The sequence below is a fragment of the Lagopus leucura genome, unplaced genomic scaffold (genome assembly GCF_019238085.1).
Source record: "Lagopus leucura isolate 7727_CA_CO unplaced genomic scaffold, USGS_WTPT01 Super-Scaffold_100026, whole genome shotgun sequence".
Lineage (NCBI taxonomy): Eukaryota > Metazoa > Chordata > Aves > Galliformes > Phasianidae > Lagopus > Lagopus leucura.
Genome location: NW_024962277.1, coordinates 4944060 through 4958072, shown reverse-complemented (window position 1 = coordinate 4958072; position 14013 = coordinate 4944060). Strand labels below are relative to the sequence as shown.

General features: G+C 43.4%; 1 protein-coding gene across 3 annotated transcripts in view; it reads left to right on the top strand.

Annotated features, from left to right (window-relative positions):
• The first annotated feature begins 4819 nt into the window (after window positions 1-4819).
• NINJ1 (ninjurin 1) overlaps window positions 4820-14013 on the top strand; it is an 18116-nt gene continuing 8922 nt past the window's right edge. Inside the window, exons 1-2 of one of the 3 annotated variants that reach the window (XM_042880486.1) lie at window positions 4820-4967; window positions 13507-13741. In XM_042880486.1, the coding sequence (XP_042736420.1) occupies window positions 4896-4967; window positions 13507-13741 (307 nt within the window). In that variant the 5' untranslated portion in view covers window positions 4820-4895. Of the gene's footprint in view, window positions 4968-5022; window positions 5232-13506; window positions 13742-14013 lie in introns of those variants that run through there. The other 2 variants (XM_042880485.1, XM_042880488.1) reach the window with 2 other exon arrangements.

Below are 14013 nucleotides of genomic sequence, written 5' to 3'. Positions count from 1 at the left end.
AAGAAAAGAAAAGAAAAGAAAAGAAAAGAAAAGAAAAGAAAAGAAAAGAAAAGAAAAGAAAAGAAAAAGAAAAAGAAAAAGACAATCAAAACAAAACTATGCTGCCCAATTCCTGACTTTCCAAAAACCTGCCTGTCAACGTGATAAGAAGACAGGTGTGAGTGTGAAAGGAACATAAACTGCTGTTTGTAAATTGATATATCAGAATACCATCATGGCAAAGAAGCTATAAATAAAGTCTTAAAAACTGAAGATCATGAGCCAGCAGTGTGCCGTGGTAGCAGTGCCTGGTCCCATCCTGGACTGTATTAACAGGAGTGTAGCCAGAGATGGTAGGAAATGAACGCCTGAGCACTCTGTGCCTTTGGAAAACTGCTCCCAGGGTTGGGCTCCCAGAGCAGGACAGACATCACTAAGCCAGTGAGAGTTCAGCACAGCGCCAGTGAGGTGGTAAGGGGCCAAAGCAGTCACCCTGTGGGGAAAGGCAGCGTGAACAGGGTTTGTTCAACACTGAGGCTTTGAGATCTGGTCCCTCTTTGAGTGAGGTACTGGACAAGAGAACCTACTGGGGCCTTTCTGCTGTAATTCCATATACAGAATTCCATATATACTTTCCATTTAATCAGACTGTTCAGGGATTGATTTTTAATCAGTAGAACTCCCATGGTCTTATTCTTTTCTTATTTACACTATTGTCAACAAGCTGTGTAAGGATGTACAATTCAGATTCACGCCTGTACAAAACCTGGCATTTTAAAGAGATGCACTCTCCACTCCTGTCTATAGATAACCTGCCACCCTCTCTAATACAGGAGACTTTCTTTTTCATTAAACTCATTGTCCTGTAAAGTAGCACCGACAACACTTGTGTGTCTTTACATGGAGAACATCTGCACTGCATCCTGGCATGCCATTCACAGACAGCATCGTGGAAACTCCTTTTGGTCTATCTTCTCCCTGAGCACTTCACTTAAACACAAAGAGCAAGGTGGTTACATCAGTGGAGCACAAGAAAACAACTAAGCACATAATCCAGGTGAAAACAGAAAGAAAAATAGTAAGGCTCTTCCGTAGGCTTGCTAGGAGTCATGCTCTAAGAAGAGATCAGGGACAATGAATAGCTATTTTTTTACAGTTAATTTAAGCTTGTGGGAGAAAGGTTGGCATGTTTCATAAACTAAGCATTACATACATTATTTATTTTTAATGTTAATTCTAGAACAACGGTTTTTGGAGAGTGTAATGCAATTTTTGGTGGGGAAATGCAAGTTTTTGAAGGAATAACAGGAAACCAAAAAAGGAAGAAACAGCGCAAAATAATATGCTTTTGCCCCAAATAGTTGCAGTGATACAACACAAATCCACCCCTTCCCAAAAGAAATAAACTAACTACATGTCTTTCAAGAGAGGAAGCCTTTTTTTGCTGAGGATAGCTGACAGAGCAAGGAAATAAAGTTTCATGAACATAATAAATCTACAAGCCATTAAAACAAAGCAGAATGTGCTGATGGAGGCAGTTCTATCTGATATCAAACACTGTTTTTTAAATCACAACCTCTCCATTCACATCAGTTAGTTTAGGCTGTCTCATTTCTCCAGTACCAGTGCTCTCCTCCTTACACCTTTCTCTCATTTTACTTTATTGAATGGCTGATCTGTTCTTCTCATAGAGTGATCTTACCAAAAGCCACTTTGTTTACTTAAACTTGTGCTCTAGTGCAGAAGTACCAATTTGCAGAGTTACTTGTTTTAATAGTGACCACAGAACAGGCAGTGCCACATACTTTTTATTCTGGGCTTCCTTACACCGACTCCATGCACACATAATAGTAATTGCTCAGGGAAAATGAAGGCCTAACTTGAAAGTGAAAAAAATTGTAAAATGCCATTGTAATTTTAGCCAGAATACAAAATGCTGTTCTCCCTCTGGTTAGGTTTCATTAGTATTCTAGCATCATTTCACACCTGTCACATAGAGTACATTTGAAACAAAACCAAAACCAAAACAGTTATCCATGATCTATGGCTCAAGTGCCAAACACTGACTGTAACAACCAAGTTGCAAAGATGGAGAACAACACATCTTTTCTCTCTTGAAAACTGCCATGCAGGTTCCAATGGCTGTTACAGTGGTCCCAAGGACCCTCTGCAGCCTCCAGTACGCGCTCTGTGTAACGCTCATCAAAATTCCTGACTCAGACCCACGTGGTGACACTTGCAGAGTTCTCATTTTATAATGACTATGCACAAATCCACACAAATAAGAAAGACCTACCACATAGTTTTGTCATCACACAGCTGCAAACCGATCGCTTCGCCAGCCTATTAACTCTTCTGCCACCAGCTTGAGTCTGCAACTATTTTTCTACGTGGATCACAGCAAAATATAATGGTTGTTATTAACCCAGCAGAACTAACCCAAAGGCTGGGTAACAGGAAAACTTGTTAAAGTTTATTGTTAGACACTGAGCTGATGAGCACAACAACATACAGATGCAATGCAGAATCGACTGCTGCAGACCGTACACAAATGCTGGCTCACAGGTAATTTCACAGACTCAGGCTAAGCTGTTTCTCTGTTTCAGAAGGACTGCACCCATTTCCTAAAGGCTAACAACGGGTCCTGTTTGCATAAATCTCTTTGGTACGTGGCTGTGCAATGCAAATGTGAGATAGGACAGATATCTTCCATTCCAATATACCTTCCATTCCTAAGTGACACCTACAGAGAGCAGATCTTTAATTTTTTAGGCTTAACGGCAGAATATTTTCATCAGTGTCAATGAAACCTCTACAACTACCAACAGAAGCGATAAAAATGCATTTGCCAAGAGCTTTAGAAGATGAAAAAGGGGCAATTGAAAATATCCAGTATCTCTGAAAACATCAATGGACAGTTAATGGAAAGGGTTCTAACCAGCTCCTCTTGGCAACTATACCACAGCAACCATGTTCAAAGATTTTTAAGTTAACTGGTTAAGTGCCTGATTAAGGCCAGCCTAGTTGAGTTCATGACCAGTATTTGGGCACTACAAACCCTAAAACTAAGGGAAGTAACGTGCTTTTTCAAGCACTGGACTTCATAGCAGCTGACATCATGGTGTAGTTTATAGCTTTGCTTCAAAGTGACCCTAGTGTCACCTCTCACTGTCTTACTCTATCAAAACAATTGTGCCCACCCTGACAAACTGTACCACCACCCAAACAACTAATATAGAATTCCTACCCTCTAGAAATGCTGCGGGTGAGGTGATCCACACAGCACTGGATCAAAATCATGCAACAATGTTGATTTTTCTTTTTAGAGCTTATTTTATTATCTGCTTTTATTGTATATCCTCCTCACCGTAAGAAAAAGAGGTACAAATATCTTTGCTCTCATATGTTGCTTCTTCCATTTTCTATAAGCTGTAATAACAAAACTTCCTTTCTCTTTCCAAATAAGTGTATTCCAGCTGGCTTTTCTAAAGAGAAGCAGAGAGGGCTGCAAGGAATCAAGATGGATGAGGGCTTCTTAGAATGTCCAATTCAATAATTCCAATTGGACAGTAACTTGTAACTGCATGCTTCATCAAGGGGATTTTCTAAGAAGAAAATTAATTATTAATTCAATGCGTTTCTGAGAAGAGTTGAACTGGAAACTTCTTTGACCTTTAGCATTAAGATTGGAAGCCTAACTTGGGCTCAGTTTGTGATTACCCACATCTGGTTGCCCGTATGCTTTTCCATGAAATCTAAAAGTGAATTCAGCTGACAATTATGCCTCTTTAAACTAAAAAAAATTACTGTAAGCTCAAAAACAAAAGTCAGCAGTGAGGAGACATTGCATCTCAATGCTGACATGAACATGAATTTTGGAATTCCAGTGGAGGAAGTTCAAAGGACAAGAAAAATCACAAAGATTCATGAAATGTTAAGGCCATCACCACAGTTCCAGCCTCCCATTTCTCAGTAACGCTCTCATATTAGACGAAGCATGCCTATCTATTGCATGAGGAAAACTGCAGTCATATGGCATGTGATATTTTATCTGATGTGGCAAAACAGCCCTAGATCTGCATTTTAAGGCGGACACGCAGCAGGGCACACTGCTGTTCAAGACCTCACACACACCTTCTGTCCAAAGACGCGCACCTGCACAGCTGAGCCCCCTACTCTGTGCGCTGTCTCAGAGCACATTTGTGAGGCTCAGACTAAGGACCAATTTCCAAGCACACACCTGATGTAAAGTGAGAACAGCCAAGTGCCCAGACCTCTTTTTGCAAATGCAACATGTTCCTAAGTGTAGGTCCCACAGCTCTGCATTTATTGCACCAAGCAGTGCAGCCAGCTCTTCCTCATACAGGATCTGCCAAAATCCTGCGTTGATGATTGAAGAGCAGAAAGTAATGCTTTCACGTTGTCTCTTTACGAGTATGGCCTAGCAGGAGGCGGGTCTGTACTTCGTTTTCAGTAGGTGTTTATTTACGTTCTGTAAAGTATGTTTCAGCACTATTCAGGGCATGATCTAAACCCAGCAGGAACAGTTTGTAACACAGACGACTCCGAAGGCATTAACCTGCGGGGTACGTTGTACCTCAGACGCCGGCACAGACCTCTGGAGAGCATTTTCAGCGCAGATGCAGCGCTGCCAGCCCTGCTGCCTACCGAGGAGTTCCGCGGAAAGAGCCTCCCTCAGTCCCACGCAGCGCCAACGGCGTCCCGCAGCGCCGCGCGCAGAGCCCGGCTCAGCCCAGCCCCGGGGCGGTGTGCGCGGTGCCGGCCCTCCCTCCTCTGCGCCGCCGGAAACTTTCTCTCTTAACCGCGGCCAGAGGGGGGAGCCGATACAAAAGGGGTGCCTAGAGGTTGCCGGCAGCAGCCGCCGAGGCCTCTCCTGCTCCGCTCGGAGAGCCGAGATGGACTCCAGCGGCGAGACCCACGAGCTGAACGGGCGGGCGGAGGGAGCGGAGCCGGCGGTGGTCGAGCGGGTAAGGCCCGCGGCGCGGGACTGGGGCGGGCGGGCTGCCCTGGGGCTGTCACCGCGGAGCGCCGTGCTGCCGGCGATCCCGGCTGTTGCTGCAACCCGGCGCTCCCCTTTCTGCGGGGTACGGCGCGCACCTCCCGTTTTGTCTTGGATCAAAGATGGGCCGGGGAAAGACTGGAAGATCCTTTTCAGGCCTGGCGTGGTGGCTGCAGAGCTCCTGCGTGGCCCAGCGCCCAGCCATCAGATGTCCTCCTCGCCTAAAATCTCGGTACGGAGACAGATTACTGATAGGAATTTTGATAGAGCAAGAGGGGTTGGCCTTAAACTGAAAGAGGGGAGATCTAGGGGGAAATTTCCCACTCAGAAATGGGTGGTGGGATGCTGAGCACTGGCTGCCCAGAGCTGCGGGCTCGCCATCCCTGGAGGTGCCGAGGCCAGATAGGATCGGCCATGGGCAGCCTGAGCTGCTGGGGGCAGCCAGCCCACGGCACAGGTTGGGGCTGGATGATCTGCAAGTCTCTTCCAACCTACGCCATTCTATGCTTGTATGATTTCTGCCTGGGAGGGATTTCCTGCAGGAGCTGAGCTGCCCTAAAGTCCAGGACTGCACGTTTGCATGCAGTCATCACATACCAACAAGGGAAAGCACAGCTTTTCACTACTCCATGTAGTCAAAACATGTCTAGAGATGTGCACTGGAAAACATTTCATCCCATATTATGTTTACATATAAAGGGTATTTTCCAAGCATGCTGCTTTTCTAAAACGCCAAGCGGCTAAAAGAGCATCTTTCATGTTCTTCTGAAAGAGACCAAACTCTGAAAAGCTTCTCTCGTTCTCACTGAGGACTGCCACACAGGAACAGCTGCAGCAAACCACTACCCACATTGCTGGCTGGTCACAGGTGGTTGCAAGACCGTGCCTTCCCTTCCTGGAGCCCTTGGCATGGACAACAGACCAGAAAAATAAAAACCAATCTGATTTTAATAAATCCTGGAAAGTATCTAAAGAGAAACAAGGGATGTGCAAATCGAACTGCTGGCCTTTAAGCCACTGAATTCTCAGAATTTGCATTTATTTTTTAACAGCCAGACTCGTGATTGCATCACAAGTACATGTAATGGGGATTTTTTTTTTCTTGGTCTGTTCTAAGAATTTTTTTTATGACTTTCCTGTTTTGCTTCATCTCCAGTTGCATGCGATTATTGTTTCATTATTGCTTTCCCATAAAAGCTGTGTAAGTAAAAGAATAAGCAGAGAGACTTCATATTGTATTATGCATACGCTCTATTTAACACTTCAGAGAACTTCCCAAACACCTTTTCATTTTCTAAAATATATATTAAAAAATTATACACACAAGATGCAACAGGCGACAGATTTCTTAAAAAACAAGTTTTGAAGAGTAGATACCTTAAGAATATGATCAAGTCCAGCATTCACACAAACAACCCACAGGGCCTCAACGTGCAGGGACTGGAGCTGGAGGTGTTTATGTGCCTGCTGTGAGGAGAGCTTGCTGATATCTCTGGCAGCCCTGAAGTTCTTACTGCCCATCCTAGCATCAGCCCCGCCTTCAAAATGCATTCTCTTGCACATCACTCTCTTAATGGATTTCTCTTACGCTAGCTGATACAAAAAGCAGGTACCATCAAAGGAAAAATGGCTTAGTTACCTTCAAAGCAGGGTAGAAGCACAGTGATTTTATTATGTTGAGCTCACTGCAATTCTGAATGAGTGGTTGCATTCACTCTCAATTTGATTTATTTTAACTTGGTCATTAACTTGGGTAATATTTTTCACCAACTGTCACTCTTTTAGAAAGAAGCTGGGCATTTCTTCCAGTGCTGGCCTGGCACACCTCGCTGACTAATGGCAATAATTATGGCTGGAAACTGTGCTTGCCTTTTGTGCAAAGGATCTGTTGGATGCCAACAGTAACTGTTTTTTCATGCTCCTGTGTTTGCTTCCTTTGTTCATGCCCCGTATCGAAACAGTCCAGGAGCTGCTTTGCTGTGAAAACTAGCACAGCTTGGGCTTCCCATGATGGCAAGGAATGCCAGTGGAAATAGTTAAGGGTCTGTGAAAAAGTGAGCAACTATTGGATGGTTGAAGAGAACTGCTGTGGAATATTTGCTTTCTATAATGGTCACATTGTTGCTAAAAACGTATTGAAGTTTGCGTATTGATTCCTAAGCACTTTGGGACATGTCAGTTTCTTGGCATTGCAGCACAAGTAACAAAATTGGTAAGAACTTGTAATAATTATCCTGGGCACAGAATGACATGGCACATTCCAAAGAGGTATGGTGTACTTCCCATCTAGTCTGCCATAGTGGTGCTAGCCTCACAAGCAAGTAGCTAGGACAAACAAGCAGTGCCTTGGCAACACAGGGCAGGCAACCTGCTGCCCAGTGGTGAGGAACAGCTTCTGTTCCAGTTGCTCTACAGACAAGTCTCATTTATAACTTCACTTTGAAGCCATCAGGTACGCTGATTACTGATGCCATCACAGCTTTAGGAAAACAGTGCTCTGCCCTGAGCTAACAGGACTGTACCGTTCCCTTCTATTTGTGCAAGGTTTCTGAAACTCAAGAATTAACACAGCTACCACTTGTTAGCTTTTTTTTTTTTTTTTAAGCATAGTTGTATTTTCATTTTCTGTTTTCCATATACAGTGTGGCTCTTATTCAGTATAGGCTTTTAAAGGTGCTAGGAAACTGAACACAGGCTGAAGTGTTGCTTTGTTTGTTTTGGTTTTTAATATATATTTTCTAGATTACCTGCAACCACACTGCCTCCAGACGTGACTGCAGCAGCCTCCTAAGCTAAGTAGTGCTGTGTTAGGTTGGTACTTGAACAGACACATCTCCCCCAAATGGAATTCCTACAGGAAATGGCACTGATGATTCAGAGCCAGATTTAGGGATTTTTTTTATGAGTCAGTGCTAAGTTGAACAAGTGGTCTAATGTTTTGCTGGGGGGGAAGGAATCACATCTTCCCAAGGAGGTGTACACAGGATCTAATATTCCACTGTATGACTGGCACAACTTGCCTTGGGACATAGTTGTTTTTTTTTTTTTGAGAATATTTTTCCCTATTTTCTTTCTATATCAGAAAATCACATAATTGTAGGGGTTGGAAGGAACCTCCATGGGTCATCAAGTTCAACCCTCCTGCCAAAGCAGGTTCCCTACACCAGGTCGCACAAGAAAATTATTTGAAACAGGGGGAAAGTCTGATTTCAGTGGCCATATACTGACCCATTCCATTTCTACTACGTAGATGACAGATATTTGGACAGAAATTCTACATCCATCAGCATCATTAAATAACTGTATAAAGTCAGGGGTTCGATTCTACAATGGCAGGGTTAGTCTTAGAAAGAATAAATTTAAAACCTCTGAAATTGTGTTTTGTTTCAGTTCTATGTAATTTCTTTTATGTCTGACCCTTCTTTGATATAAGTGGAATTTTGTGCTGGATGTTTTCAGCTTATATTTAATTAGAAACACTACTTCAAAACACAGCAAAGAACCATTGACTCTGAGATCTCCGTGACTCAGCCTTATATTTGCACAGCCTGGTTATTACTTATCAACTTTCCATTGTTTGAAAATAGGGACTGTCCCTAAACACAAGGATTTCAGGAAACTCACTCTGTGATGTTACAAACCCAGAGGTTCTACTGGCCAACAGCCAGACCAAAAGTTCATCCCATCTCATTTTAAAGCAAGGTTGCTTGGCTTTTAAGTGTGTAAGAACTACCCTGCAATTGCAGTAATCACTAACCTAAAGTAGGAAGAGGACTGCATACAGAATTAGAGCAAGCCAAGGGTTTTGAAGATTGTTTCAGAGTAAATGTACTCAAAGGCAAAAGCAGGTGTCACTAATCAGACACACAGTTCTTAGAAACCTTGTTCTTAATATATCAGCAATAATCAGTGCTATCTGCCCAATCATCCTGAACAAAACCATGGGCCTACTGTGTTTAATAAGCACTTTCTACTGCAAAATGATTTAAAATTACAATACTGTGAATGCCTGTACTCACACCAAAATGAGTATTAAGTATTAATGTTTTAAGAACCAGGCCTGACGTGCACATCACACAGAGCTCTGGGTCCTGCAGTCCCAGATGCTGCTAGGCAGCTGCCGTAACAACTGCTAATCAAGGCCAGACCTCTGACTTATGGTATGTTGTAGGATGCGTGCAGAATGTTTGCCTGGCTAACTGCAACACTGGCTTTCTAGGTTTTTAAATAAAAAAAAAGGTAACCGGTCCTGTGCTACTGCAAGTACTTGCTAATTTCATTCACAAGAACAGTCACACAAACGTCAATGTTCATAGCAAATCTCAGTCTTGGCTTGGAAATTTCAAGGTGCTGTCAGTTCAGGCAACATTTTTCTCAGATGTGTTAATTTGTAAGACTTTCTTAACATAATCCCTTTAAGAAAATATGCATATGAGGGGAAAAAAAGAAGCTAAGTGAAGTACCTGGGTATATCCCAAAAGGAGAGAGGTGAATTCTCAAGATTTGCGCTCACATTTTATCTTTCCTCCCCCATTCATAGGGCAGTGACAGAAACAAACATAACTAAGCTTTAAAATATTCTCAGTTTTCACTACTGTTCTTCTCCTCCACCTGTCCCAGATGACTGGCATGTGAAAAACTCCACATGCCTTCTCCTGGCAGACTGACTGGTACCATTCTGGGCAACCCAGAGTTCAAGCTGGACAAGACACCAAAACAAGACACCAAATTGCTCCTTCTCTTCCTCTTTCTCAGACTTCCAACAGACTAACTGGACTGCTTCAGCAGTCACTAGTGCCTGACAAATACCCCGTTCAGCAAGCAGCCATATAAACTTTGTCGCACAAAGCAATTTACTGTCATAGTGGAAGCATGAATCCTTACCATAACTGGTCACTGCATTTAACAAAGATACTTTATGATTTGTTCTCAAGGGTTTCCATTTTCAGCACTGTTTCCTGCCTGTTAAATCAGCAGGTGTGCCTTGGATCTGATTCAACTCAACATTTAAGGACATCTACCTCAGTGCCGTGTCTGTTTTTAAATAAATGTAGTGAATAAATCCTTTCTGTATTTCAGGGGGACTTCAGTTATTCTGGGCGTGCCATTAAGACAACTAGTGAAGCAAAGCAGAGGCAAAGCCTGTACCCACAGAGTTGTCAATAAGATGACGTATTGTAGAACTCAATTCCCAGTGTGAAGTGAACACAAGGTTTATTTTTGTGGAAGCAGAAAGCGTCAGCTTCTGGTGCAGCATCCTGGCATCACCCCTGGGAGCTGACTGCCCTGTGGGCACTAAGTGCTGCTGCCCAGAGACAAAGCAGCTCCATACAGCCCTTGTGCAAGCACCTGTGACTGTGTGCTGCCTTTCCTTGGACTCGTTTGACAACACAAAGCACACTGATCACTTAATCTGTACCAGGCAGTTGCTGTGATTACATCACAGCAGAAACAGGTTACAGGATTCCCCTTGCCCAGCACACATGCTGTCCTGCCAAGTGGCACCTACACATCTCACAGGGAATCTCCAGTGGTTTCACTCTCCCTGCATCCCAGCAGGTGACAGTAGCACGGTAACTGCCACTCAGTGCAGCCATTTGGCACCTCCCTGAAACCACAAAGCCACATAACAGCATCCCCGTGTAATTTCTAAATGCAGGACTATCATTAACCAGAGGTTAAGGCAGCAGCTCTCCTTTCATTGCCTGTCTATATATTGCCGTGCAACACATTGTCTGTTAAAAACTGCTTCCAGAGTACTGCCTGCATTTGTTTTGATCCTTTGGGCAGTTGCCTTCAAGTTCTGCCCCGAGTCCATGCTAATTTGCATTCTTTTGGTTTTATGGTTTTCCATCACGAGACAGGAGGCTCCATGTCTTAAGAAAAGGGAAACAATCATTTCTGGGGCTTCCATGATTGCACACCCTTCTTCCCAGCACGAGGCACAGCTGAGGACACTCTGTGCCACAGATCTGGGGCCTCTGCCCTCCCTGTGCCCAGCTCCAACTGTGTCTAGTCTGCTGGCAGCAGCACTGGCTGGAAGCCTCCTCACAGAGTAAAATGCCTTCCATTAGACTCACACCTAATAAACAGCTGACTTGGGATGCTAGAAGCACAAAGTTTTACTTCTTTGCTAAAGTCTTCTCTGCTTATCAGAGTCCAGAGGTGACCCAGCTTTTGCTTCCATAGCAATTCAAATGCCATTGGCTGCTGTGTGCTGGCTGGCCATGCAGAAACAGGATTAGCAAACTGCAAAGTCCTGACTGTGCAGTCCCATACTTGCCCCGGAAAAGAAAGAGTCTGCATTCTGCTGACTGCATAGGAAGAGCCCTGTATCTCATAGAGGTAACTAAAAGAAAGATGTAGTCCAGATTGTTTATTCTCCAATATAATTTTTTTAAAAAGTAGTCACCTCAAGCTCATGATCACATTCCTAAGTAGAGTGAAAGCTGTCATCAGTACTCTATCAGCACAGCTCCTGCTGCAGCCTCCTTCCATCAAGGTTAAGACTACAGCATAGCTACCTTTGCCTGTGTTACATACTGAAGCCTTGTGAACTCAAGGAATAATTTAGAGGTTTGGATGTTTGGTTTTGGTCAGGAAATAGTTAATTAGCTACTAGACACCAGAAAATATAATTTCATCTATCAGGAAGTCACTACAAAATTCTGACGTTTGCTGAGAAGAGTTTCTTTTTTAAACTCATACCCAGAAGTTTTGCTGTTCCACATGTAATTCCACACCGTCTTACTTATTATGTAAGGCAAGAATAAAGCATCTTAATCTTTTTTTCTGTGCAATTAATAGTGAAAAATCTTAGTCTGGATTTTTGTAGTGAGTACTGCCAGTGTATCTTTCCTGCTGCTCTAGGTAAGGAAATGAGCATTCACACCTGTTGTGGAGCTTGTGGCAGGGCTGCACTAGGAGCAGACACTAACTCTAAATATCCCAGTGCTAGGGCAGCTTAGTGCAGCCGGGAGTGGAAAGAGGAGACTGCTTGCGGAGAGGAAAGGTGATGAACTGAGGCAGACCCCTGAGTCACAAATTTCATTTTTAGGCTGCAGAACACAGACGAAAGCAAACTCATAACTAGCTTCCCCACTGAAGGTGGTATCAGTTTCAGAGCCATTCTCTTCTCTGAGCAACGGAAGAGTAAACAAGCCACCTGCACGAAGCTATAGTTACACGGTTTAATTCCCTCTGCAGAAAGAAGTCTGCTGCTGCCCCATGACATTTTTCTCTCAGTAAAATATTTAGACTGTGGTTGGTTACAGCATGTCTGGTGAAAATAGGTCAGGTTGGGCATTTGAATGCCCTGGAAAAACTGGGAATGTGTTTGCTCTATGTATCAATATCTATCCTACTAATAAAATGCTTTTAAGTCTGGTTAGTGGCAAACTTGGCTCTGGAGTTGGAAATTGGATGGTTATTAGAGCCACTAAAGAGAGCGATCTGAGGGCGTTTTCTGCATTTCTCTTTAAAAAGAAATTTCCCTCACAGTATTTTCTGGCGAGCACAACATACTTGTGCAGTAAAAACATCTCTCAGAAGCAGGTTTGAAGCAGTCAGCCAAAATAAACTGATATTTGAATATTATTTTTATGAAGTCTACAAGTAAGATCCACAAGAGTGAAATCCTAACCCGTCTGGAGACTGCAGAAGAGCAACACCTCACCTTCCTTCATCTAAGAGTTATGTTTCCACACCTACCCAAGTTACACACACTGCATCCACCCCATGAGGAATTAGGAACCACTGGAGACATGCTGCCAAATTCCAGGTTAGGTCACCTGAATCGTCATCAGGAAATGCTCATTTTATCCAGCCCTCCAGATTGACCAGCTCTGGCTTTGCCCCACAGTAGGCTGTTTTTTTCCTATTTGTTTGCTCAGGAATTCAAAGACCTCTGCTGATGGGAAAATTGAAAAAAAGCTACCCTTGTAATGGGGCAGTGCTTGGCAACCACGAGTCATACGATATTTCAACAGAAACCGTTGTCTGTGTGAGGACCTGGACGGTGGTACAGCAGAGTGAAAACAGCAGGAAAAGAGGTCAAGCAAAGCTCATACAGTGAGCAACTCCCATGTAAATCCTCAAAATGAGACTCAAGACTAATGAAGAACTAGGCAGATCTGCGATGTCCACTGAGTGTGAATTTAATAAATGTTTGTGGCTTTAAGTATGTCTTTGGGAGTTTCTTCCTCCCAGCCTTTCTCAGTGCAAGCACTGAAGATTTTCCAGTCCTTACTTTTCTCATGGTAGAAACAATGATTAGAGTGATCCTTCAAGATGGACAAAGTTTATCTGCCCAAGTCTAGTACAATCACTACAGTTCTGCCATCAGATGGAGGGCAGTGGTAGCAGTGAAGGAGAGGCATGTAGAATCTTAGTCCTACTGTAACTTTATCAGTATCCCTACAGAAACTAGTTGATGGGCTAAGTCATCTCTGACTCTCTACACTAACTAAAATAGATACGAATAACCTTTTTTCTTCTCCCACTTTCAGTACAGACCATCACAGTGGTTTCAGAGAAATGGACCTATGAATATCAACCACTACGCAAACAAGAAGAGCGCTGCAGAGAGCATGCTGGACATTGCGCTGCTGATGGCCAATGCATCACAGCTGAAAGCTGTGATTGAGCAAGGACCTTCTTTTTCATTCTACATGCCCCTTATTGTTCTTATCAGCCTGTCGCTCACAATGCAAGTTATGGTGGGAGTACTCCTGATATTCCTGGGTATGTAGCAACTGCAAGAGCCACTGATCTGTATTTTTCTTATGGAGTGCAACCTGAGTATGTAGACTCCGTTTATTTTTAAAAACTGTTGTTTTTGAATGCCTTGATGTCGAAATTGATTACATTTTTCTTTAAGACCATAGAGATATTACAGCACAGAATCACAGAATCACAGAATTGTAGGGGTTGGAAGGGACCTCCAGAGATCATCGAGTCCAACCCCCCTGCCAAAGCAGGTTCCCTACAGTAGGTCGCACAGGTAGGCATCCAGG